At 48.3% G+C, this 10679-nt stretch overlaps 1 protein-coding gene across 2 annotated transcripts in view; it reads right to left on the bottom strand.

The window, feature by feature from the left end:
- The window catches only part of Nsd3 (nuclear receptor binding SET domain protein 3), a 109664-nt gene continuing 98985 nt past the window's right edge, over positions 1–10679 (bottom strand). For both annotated transcript variants that reach the window (XM_036209382.1, XM_036209383.1), the window contains 5 exons: positions 9018–9134; positions 6827–6968; positions 5159–5265; positions 2732–2933; positions 1–2134 (listed from right to left, as the gene is read on the bottom strand). In XM_036209382.1, coding sequence (XP_036065275.1) covers positions 1893–2134; positions 2732–2933; positions 5159–5265; positions 6827–6968; positions 9018–9134 — 810 coding nt within the window. In that variant the 3' untranslated portion in view covers positions 1–1892. The remainder of the gene's footprint in view (positions 2135–2731; positions 2934–5158; positions 5266–6826; positions 6969–9017; positions 9135–10679) is intronic.

Genomic DNA, 10679 nt, shown 5'->3' with positions numbered 1-10679 from the left:
CTAAATCCCCAACCCCAAAACCCAGATATTCTTACTTTACTTTTTTAAAGGAGATCAAACTTCCCAATTGCTAGCGAGCGAAGTGTAGTGCTTGCGTGGGCTGGGCTTCTGTCATAGTGGCCGCACTGGGGGCCTGTAGCATCCTGTCTTTCTGTTCATTGGACCTTGTCTAACCACAGAATCACTAGAAATGCTACATCCAGCTAAGTGGCAGTTTAGGAGCTTAGAGAGGGAAACTGTAGTGTCTGTCTGTTGTCTATAAATTGCACGTTTATATATATATATATATATTTAAAAAAAGGAGGCACAAAATTGCTCTTTCTTCCAGAGAAAGAGGTCTGAATTGACTTGTAAAAAATTAAAAAAGGAACCAACACACTGGACTCAACTCCAGGATGTCGGAGAGCATCTCCCATCCCACGTTAATGAGATACTAGGTTCTTGAGGATAAACCCTACTGTGTACCGCCCGCTGGTCAGCAGTTAAAACTCACTGAGGAAGTTCATGTTTCACAGTAACACTAGATTTCTACTCAGTCCAATGTTCTAATGTCTCACATGATTTCATACAAGTAATACTGGAATAGCTCTATTTATTCCTAAGTGCTAGATGCAAGGGAATTCTGTGGGCAGACACCGTGCGTGCTCGGCTCTGTACCATTCAAACATCACAGCCACGTTTGTGAACACTGACTTCCTGGGGAGTGTTCTCAAGTGCTTTCTAAGATGAAATGCTCTGTGGCTCTTAAATACCCTGTAAAACTTCCTCCTCTTACTCAATGGGGACAATTTTAAGCACTGCATCATACTAAGAAGAAACTGTTCACGTATAACTTGGGGATGTCTCTGTCTATTTTCACCACCCCAAGTTAGGAAATCAACTGAAAAAAAATCTCTTAAAACATAATTCAGATTCAATTACACAGCTCTACTAGGAAACACGGTTGAGTGATCAGCGATTGGCAGAGCGAAAGACAATCAGATGCCCTTAAACCCCAGTAAGACTGGAGTCTACACTAAGTGCTCAGAAAATGCTGTGGATCTGATCCAACTTCCGGTCTGTGCCTTCCTCTGCCTTTAGCTCCTTGCCAATGCGTCAGGAGACAGCAGCGACACTCTCCTGTGCATTCACAGCCCCACACATCAGGACACCGTTGATGGGTGACACTCAGAAGCAGTGAGGGCATTCACTCCCTCTTCCCTACTAGACATTTCCCCGCACCCCCACTTCCAGGTGGAGCCACTGCACGTGAAGCCCACCTCGTTTAAGACCAAGAGGTAAAAGCTGTCAAGGCATTTGTTTCCAAGAGGCCAGACTGAATACTGCCCAGTGCCTTCTCTGAGACTAGAAAGGCATGGAAAAGGAAAGCGAAGTGAGCCTGTCTATGGCTCTGTAAAGAGGTATATAAAGGTTCACACTCACACACACACACTCACACACACACACACACACACACACACACACACACTCACACACGGAGGTTAGATTGTTGAGCTACACCTCTCACAATTCCTAAAAATGAAAATAAATAAAGGAATGGCTAATTTTGCTTTATACAACCAAGGATTGCATCTTAGGCTTGACAATGATCTTAGTAACCTCTCTCTCTCCTCTCTCTTTAGAAACAGGACACCTCTTTCACTAGAGGCAAAGAAAGACACTGGGGCAGACACAATAAAAAGCAAGAGAAGACCAAGGGAATCTCACTGTCCACCGAACTCTCCCCAAAGCAACAAGACAAACTGGAGCCCCGACAGCGCCTGCTCAGCCTGGGAACTGGTTCCTGTCTTCCTTGTCCGGCCGTCTCGGCAACGGCACTAGCGTCGCTTGTTCTAAATGCATCATTGGTTTCTTCTTCCACTTAGAACAGCAGGGCAGGAAAGAGCCACCATTCACTCCTTTACTTCTTCTCCAGGATCTTGGGATTCCCATTTACATCTGATCTTGTTCCAATACTCTGGTGACACAGGAGATTCGGGGTTGTGGTCAGAGCAGCAGAGACGACCTTCTAGTGCAGAGGGCACCAGAGCCCCCTTTTCATGATCTTTACAAAATGAGTGTGGACAGAATTCACAGAAGGAGACGGCCGCGTTGTCACACTCGTCACACTGATGCCACGGACACTCCCACTTTCCTAAGGTAGGGTTGGAGAGGAAAACCACCTGTTAGCCTTGATGTCCCAGAAAAAGCCCAAGAGTCCCCGGCCCCCCAGAGACAGGGTCTCACTGTGTAGCCTGGCTGGCCTGGCCTACCTCTGCTCCCTGTGTGCCAGGATTAAAGGCATACACCACCACGCCCGACCTTTTCTTTTCTTTTCAAAACAATGTCTGTCTATAGCATCCAGGCTGGCCTTGAACCCCCAGATATCTACCTGCTTATGCCTCCCAAGTGCTGGTATTAAAGACATGCCTAACTGTACCTGGCTCATACCCTACCTCTTTGCTTAGAGACTAATCCCAACTGAATCCAACTTCAGACTCTAGCCAAACAAACACCTAGTTGTTTTATTTCATACAGATATGAGCTACGGGCCAAACCCCATGTCATAGGTGCCAACTACCCACCCACGGTAATCATAAGTAAGAAACCAGACCTTGCTGCCACATGAGGTGGACCCAATTCACACAGAACAGATTTCTGACTGGAGTAATTTTGTTTGTTCTGTTAAATGTTACTTATTCACAGTTCATTAGAGAGCAGGATGTATCCCGGGCTGGAAGGCCTAGCTTACCGTACGGCGGCTGGGTCAGGTTAAGGCATAGGAGGTGGTAGGCTTTGGGACAGTCCTTTCTGTCACACATGACCAGCTCTCCCCCATCTCCACACTGGAAACAGGAGTCCTCATGTCTCTGCTTTGGTTCCGTCTTCATTTTCCGCCTTTTCTTTAACTTAGCATCTCTTGTCTTCTCGTCAGCAGCGGATGCACACGCAGACTGGGAAGAAAGACAGACAGACCACCGTTTCACCATCAGATAAAGATGAAGCTTTACACACGAGAGCGTCAGTGCACACCACACGGCCTTCACCACCCCTCTGCACGTGTCCACGAACGCCAGAAGGGCTATCTCACAACACCATACTAAAGCAAGGCCCGCCAGAAGGGCTATCTCACAACACTATACTAAAGCAAGGCCCGCCAGTCTCCCTTGGGGTTGATTTCTTTTTATTTCATGCGCATTGATATCTTCCTGCATGCCTAACTGTGTGAAGGCGTCAGATCTACTGGAACTGGAGTTACAAGCCGTTGTGAGCCACCGTGTGTGTGTGTGTGTGTGTGTGTGTGTGTGTGTGTGTGTGTGTGTACTGGGAATTGAACCCGGGTTCTCTGGAAGAGCAGCCAGTGCTCTTAACCACTGAGCCATCTCTCCAGCCCCCATTTCCTTGATTTGATTTGATTTTTAAAAAACAGGCTGCATTAAAGAGAGAGGGATAGGGAGGCAGGCCTTTCCCCACGTATCTCAAATTAAACTGGCTGAGTTGGCGGGTGCTTTGGAGAAATGAGTCTAGAAACAAACTCCAAGTCCTCTGACAGTCTTGAATGGGGCTTCAGCAGGAGCAGGAGCAGCCGCCAGGAAGGCCTTGACGGTTCGGCAAGTGGGAAGGTGGGCTCAGTCCCCGCAGACAAAGCCAGGACCCGTATGTGCGCACGGATGAGAGGCTATGGTGCGCAGACAAACACTGGCCACCCCGCCAGCTGAGTGTCCTCGGTGATGACCTGCACTTGGGTTTGGAACTTGAGATGGCTGCCAAGGTCAAACCCCTGCTGGTGATCAGCCTGGAAAGGGGAGCTACCCATAAGCTTCAGCACCGTGGTTTCACTGGCCCACACCCTGTCGCCAGGCTTCAGCTGCACGTCACTCAGAACTTCAGTGGTGACATCTAAGGCTTAGAAGGAAGCGGTCTTCTAGAACCAGGGTTCTGGGATGTGCAGTGACCTCACGTGGGGCTATGGCATCAGCAGCAGCGGGTCCCTGACCTCAGTGAGATCCTCCTTGGTGAACACAAAACCCACACCGCACCCCACCCCTGACACAAGGCAACTGTTTGTTTTCCAGAGACCCCCAATGGCTTTGCTTCAGGATGCTCTTGCCCGTCAGCACCACAGGAGGGGCACTTGTCTGCTCCCATAGTGGAGCATTTTTGGGTAATCATCTGAAAGTTCCATAATCTCTAGATCTGATCTTCATTATGTGTAGGTATGTATGTCTGCATGTGGGGATGTGCACACTGTGCAGGTGTATACAGAGGCAGGAGATACCAGCCCCCTGGAGCTGGAGTTACCAGAGGGTTGTGGGCTGCCTGAGGCAGACACTGAGACTGAACTTGGGTCCTCTAGAAGAGCAAGTGTTCTTACGTACTGAGCCATCTCTCCAGCCCAAGTATGATGATCCTAACAAAGCAGCTGGACGTCCAGGCTGACCAACTTCCCTGGGCATGACTGGTCAGTGATTGCTGGGTAGTGTTTAAAGACAAGGCCACGTTAATAGAGTCCCGACTGCTGAGCTATTGTTTTCCTTTTAATCGTTAGGGTGGTTTAACTGCAAGCTGCTTTACTTTATTAACGTCCAGACTTCAGACAGGCTGCCTTTCCCCCAATGACCTATAACTTACATGCTACAACATACACCTTTGCATCTATATAGGGTTTTTTTGCTTGTTTATTAGTTTGATTTTTCCCCCTTTTTAGGCTAGCCTGGAATTAACAGCAATCCTCCTACCTCTGCCTCCCAAGTGCTAGGATTATATGCTTGAGTCACCACGCCCAGGTACCATTTACCACTTTAGAAATCTATAATTCAGAGGGTTTCGGTGCATTTCAGAACCCATCAGAGCTTACTAAAACGAGCTTATTAAAGAGTGAGAACAGCAAGCTGGGCAGGGTGGCGGGAGCCTGTAAGCCCAACATCTGGGAGGTGAGGGCGGAAGAACCAGGAGTTCAAGGTCTCCTCAATAAGCCAAGAGTTCAAGGCCAGCCTGTGCTCCATGAGATCTGTGTCAAAACCACCACCACCTGCTCCACCACAAAGGAGCAGTGAAGAGCCCCGACAGAGCGGCAGGTTCTGGAACCCTGCCGGTGACAGTGACCTGCAGAGCCGAGCAGGCCCTTAGCTGGCATCCCTCCCCTGCCCAGCAGGCTGGGGCGCCCCATCCGACTGACCTTTGGTCGGACTCCCAGAAAGCCACTGCAGTTCTCTGCCCCACAGTGGCACACAGTCCTGCCGTTGCCCAGGCAGTCCAGGTTATAATTAAACGTTAGCTCCATCCCTGAAACACAGAGAAGTCGTCATTTACAGTGACGTCAGGAACAGTCACGCGGACACACGGCTCTGACACCAAGACTCGTCCCAGCCTGGCAGGATGGCTTGGGGGTGACAGTGCTTGCCATGGAAGCCTGACAGCGTGAGTGTGATTCAGATCCCACGGTGGGAGGGCAGAGACTAATCCTACAAGTTGCCGCCTGTCCTCATGAACACTGATAGACGCACACATCGGACATACACACCAAAAATGGAACAGTTTTAAAGACTTCCACGTACTGTCTCACTAAAAACAATGATAGAAAAGTGGGGACATTGGGTTAAAATCCTGCCCACCAATGACCATGGCAAAGCTGATATTCTAAAAAGACGACCCAGCCTTTTACAAAAGTGGCTAAAAACAATGACCACGTGATCTCTGGTCAAGAAGAAGGGCTTCTAGCCTAGCCCTCTTTTCAAAGCTAAACTCTAGTTTCCTGTTTTGTTCTGTTCTGTTTTTCGGTACAGGGTTTCTTTGTGTAGCCCTGGTTGACCTGGAACTCACTTGGTAGCCCAGGCTAGCCTTGAACTCACAGAGATCCGCCTGGCTCTGCCACCCGAGTGCTGGGATTAAAGGCGTGTGCCACCACCACCGCCGCTGGGCTAAACTCTAGTTTCTACATGAACAATGTGAGATGGCGTCATGACAGTGTTTGGAAGGCCTTCCACTACGAACCAAGTTCACTGTACACACGTGAAAGCTCCAGGGGTCCAAACTAAAGCCCTGCACACTCTTTCAGGCGCGTGTGACCAGCCCAGAGTCCAGAAAGAGCTTCAATCTGTCCTAACGGAACTGCTCTTACCAATTCCCTAGACTAAGGAGGAGCTAAAGGGTTGTGCTGAGACGCTGAATAGGAGGGAATGACAGCGTGAGACGCCGGAGGCTCTGTCTACGAAACAGACGGTCTGTCAGAGCCGCAAACAAAAGAAAGAAAGGAAACCAGCTGATGTCGACATGGCAAATTACTTTTTAAAAGACGTACTTCCACTACTTTTAATTATGCGTATGTGTGAGTGTAGGGAGATGCCTGTAGAAGCTAGAGGTATGTCTGACCCCTGTAACTGGAGTACAAGTAGCTGTGAGCCACCCCACGCAGATGCTGGGAATCGAACTCGGGTCCTCTACAAAAGAAGTCTACACTCTTAACCGCCGAGCCATCTCTCCAGCTAGTTTCTTGTGCGTTCACAGAACCAGGCCGTCGGGTGACATTATACAGCTGCAGTCTTCTGGGAAGGTCACGCATCTGCACTGGAAACAGTAACACACACACACACACACACACACACACACACACTCTCTCTCTCTCTCTCTCTCTCTCTCTCTCTCTCTCTCTCCAGGTCCTCTTCTGCACAAAGGCCAGACAGTTTCCCCTTCAGATGTAGTTTCACTGCACTGGCAAATAACATCCAGTTCCAAACAGAGCGTGCTGTCTTATCCGAATCAAGACTCAGGCCTTAAAGGATAATGTCCTCCCCAACAAGACAGACATCCCCCCAGAGGGGCCCAGGACAGCAAGTCGCCACTTTACCTGCAGGGATATCGCAAAGAGCAAAGAGTCCCACTCGAACATCTCCATTTACTGTCCACTTCTGTGTCTCACAGTTTGGATTGCAACTGTGGTTCATAAAACGAGAGTAATTTCCCTTTGGGCCAGCATCAATGATTCGGTCCTTCAGGAAGAGATAAAAAGGGAGGGTACTTCTGACATAAACTAAACACAAGTCCATTCAGAAACACAGTTAGGGGGACACAAGACCGCATCATGTACACAGCTGCGTGTGGCAACTGGCAGCTCTGCAGACACCACAGCCATCCGATGGAGCCACCCGACTGGATGGCCTCAGATCTGCACAGAAGGGTGATGCAGAGCTGGTCTAGTAAACGAAGTTCAGCAGGCCGCCATGTGTTCGGGCAGTATGATAAGAGCCGTACCATTCAGGTAACCAACTACACAATTAGCTTGTGCTCAGCTCCCCGTCCCTCTCTAAGCCGGAAGGGAGACCGTTGTGGACAGACGAGCTTACACCGTGCAGATGGAGAAGGGAAACGGGACTCCCCCAGTGAGATGTGGAGACACACCCGTCTCTGCTCCCACGCGGGGCACACTGTCCAGAAGTTACTCTTTGTTTTTACTTACACCTCAGTTGACACACAGGAAACACCAGACAGTTGGGCCCTAACAATGTGGCTAAGGCCCAAGGCTGAAGCCCACGGGTGTCACGCTGGCTGGACCAGGACCGAGGAGGCAGACGACAGCACAGACCGGCGGCTGAAGTCATGCTCATATAACACGTAACATATAAGCTACACAGTTTTCAAACAATGACGCAACTACATATAATGAAAATACTTTCAAAATAATCCTTTTCCTCTTTTTTGAGACAGGGTCTCACCATGTAGCTCTGGCTGGTGTGGATCTCACTCTGTAGATCAGACTGTCCTTGAACTCACAGTGATCCACCTGCCTCTGCCTCACAAGTGCTGGGGTTAAAGGCATGTGCCATCACGCCCAGTAATCTCTTTTACTGTGTTTTTGTTGTTTTCTATGACATTTTTGCTTGTGATGAGACTCAAACCCACGTATGTTCAGTATATGCTTTACCATGGAGCCATGCCCTCAACCTGAATGACATTCTAAATCTTTTAGAAACATCCCAGAACTCAGGGGACATGGATGTAGTCTTGGTCCTTAAAGTGTGATAGTATACTAACCACATGACTACACTGTACCTTGGCCTGGGTTTCCTGCCCTCTGTAAGGACTATGATATAGACTACGAATAGATTACGGCTGCAATGCATGGGCGGATACATATCAGTCTAATGCTTCCATACAGTCTTGGCTTTTTTCTTCCTTTTTGTCTTTTTGTGCGTTTGTTTTAGAGAGGATCTCATGTAGCCCAGGCTGGCCTCTAACTTAGGTTTCTGATCCTCATGCCTTAACCTCCCGAACGCTGTGAGTACAGGTCTGTGCCACAACGCCGGGCTGGACTTTTCTCTAAGTTAGCAGAACGCTGTGAGTACAGGTCTGTGCCACAACGCCGGGCTGGACTTTTCTCTAAGTTAGCAGTTTACTGCCATTTTTCTTATGACAACAACACCATGATTTTTGTGTATGAGTGTGCTGCCTGCATGTGTGTATGTGTGTCACACTGTGCGCCTGGTGCCTCTGGAGATATGGAGAACACCAGATCCCCTGGAACTGCTGTTCCAGACCGCACGTGGGTGTCGGGAACTGAACCCAGGTCCTCTGTGGGAACAGCAAATGCTCTCTCTCAACCACCGAGTAAGTAATTTCTCCAACCGCCGCTGCCCCCACCCCCTCTCGGCATTTCCTTTTTAAAAGCTTAATACATACACAGAAAAGTTTTGAGATTTTGGTTAATCAGAAATCTCAAGGTATTTTATAACTCAGAATCAGAGAGTTGATCCCTCCGACAGTGATAAAGAAACCATGTCTCTCACAGACTCAGATGGAGGACAAGGACCCGACAACTCTAGCCCAGACATGGTCACTTTATTTCTGCGTAGCATCGGAAGTCTCAGGAGTCTCAGGACTATGGAGGGCTCCTTCTGTACTCCTGAGATAATCACAGCACTGACTACTGAGAATCATATTATACTTAGAGAGAATGAAATTTAGAGGAACCGAGTTCAACATAAAATCATGAACAAAACATACAAAGTCCCCTTTTCTTACAAAAATAAAAGCAATTTTACCTTGGTAACAGTTAACATATAGAAATTAGTCACGCTGTCCTCGTGTGCCCGCTTGATCCGGAGTCTGCACTCTTCCTCGTCAATTAATTCACCAACATATTCATTTACAAATTCACCCTGCGGAGAAGCATTTAACACGCAACTGAAATCCGTGCACTGGACTGTGACGCACTCTTAACACCAGCTGTACGAACCAGGAGAATTAACTAAGAAAGAAAAGGTAGCGTGGGCTCTTACAGGGCTTCCACAGGGAGCAAGTGCATGTGTGTCTGTCTCAAAAAAGAGAAAAGAGGGCTGGGGGCTGGGAGTGAAATACAGCTAGTACAACCCATGTCTAGTTTGTGCAAGGCCACGGGTTCAATCCCCAACAGCACAGAAACTGGTGTGGTGTCACACGCCCACAATCCTAGCACTTGGAAGGTACAGACAGGACACGCTGATCTCGAGGCCGGCCTGCAGCATGAGAGCTTGCCTTAAGAACAAAACCCTAAGCTAGGGGGGCAGAAGTGGCTTAGTGTGTACCCTAAGTTTGATGCCATGAACCCACATGATGGACAGAGATGTTCCGACTTCTACCCAGCACTACAGTGTACAAGTGTGTGTCTGTCCCTTTAATCTCAGACACGCTTTTGAAAAATGTAAAAGACAAACCCAGAGCTGTGAGCTGGTGAAGTCCTCTCCTCACAACTGTGGAGACCCGAGCTCAGGTCCCCATAAGTAAGAGGCCAGCCACCGTGATGGCAGATGCCTGAAATCTGGTGACTGTGGAGGTGAGGACCAGACGAATCGCTAGGGCTCATTGGCCAACTACACTATTTGGAGCCGCTCTAGGCCAATGAGAAACCCTCTCTCAAACAGCAAGTGTGACCTGCTGGCCTGCTGTCAATCAGACAAGAGCTTCATTTATCTGGGAAGAGGAACCCCAAATGAGGAAACGCCCCCAACGCATCGCCTGTTGGCGAGTCTGTAGGGTGTCCTCCTGGTTAATGATTCATGTGGGAGGGTCCGGCTTGCTGTGAGTGGCCCTACCCTGGGTGGTCTAAGGAAGCAGGCTGGCCAGGCTGTGGGGGCACATACCATTAGTACTAGCACTTGGGAGGTAGAGGCAGCCTAGTCTACATAGTGAGTTTCAGGACAACCAGAGCTTTTAAAAACAGAATGTAAGCTAGCGGAGCACTGCGGAGCAGCAGAAGCAGCTGTGAGCAGGGTTCTTTCATGGCCTCTGTTCGGTTCCTACCTTGAGTTCTTGCCCTGGCCTCCTTTCATGATGGGCTACAAACTGTAAGCTAAAATTAGCCTTTTCCTCCCCAAGTTGTAAGACATGTTAAAGGCATGAAAGCACCTTAGAAACAACACCCGGGTTGTCATCAGACATTTACATGCCTGAGCACACCTATTCTTACACCTACACAAAAACAAAGCAAAAAAAAAAAAAAAAAAAAAAAAAAAAAAAAATATATATATATATATATATATATATATATATATATATATATACTGAAAATAATACTTAAACCCTAGAAATAAATGGTTTTTATTTATTCATGGGCATTGGGTGGCACTATTCCTGTATAAGTGATTCAAAAGGTACCAACGTGCTTGTCTTTTCTTGCTGAGAGTACTATTTATTCTATAGTCCTAAGTGGCACCTGTGGTATGTCA

The sequence above is a fragment of the Onychomys torridus genome, chromosome 17 (genome assembly GCF_903995425.1).
Source record: "Onychomys torridus chromosome 17, mOncTor1.1, whole genome shotgun sequence".
Classification (NCBI taxonomy): domain Eukaryota; kingdom Metazoa; phylum Chordata; class Mammalia; order Rodentia; family Cricetidae; genus Onychomys; species Onychomys torridus.
This window is presented reverse-complemented; position numbering and strand designations above follow the sequence as displayed.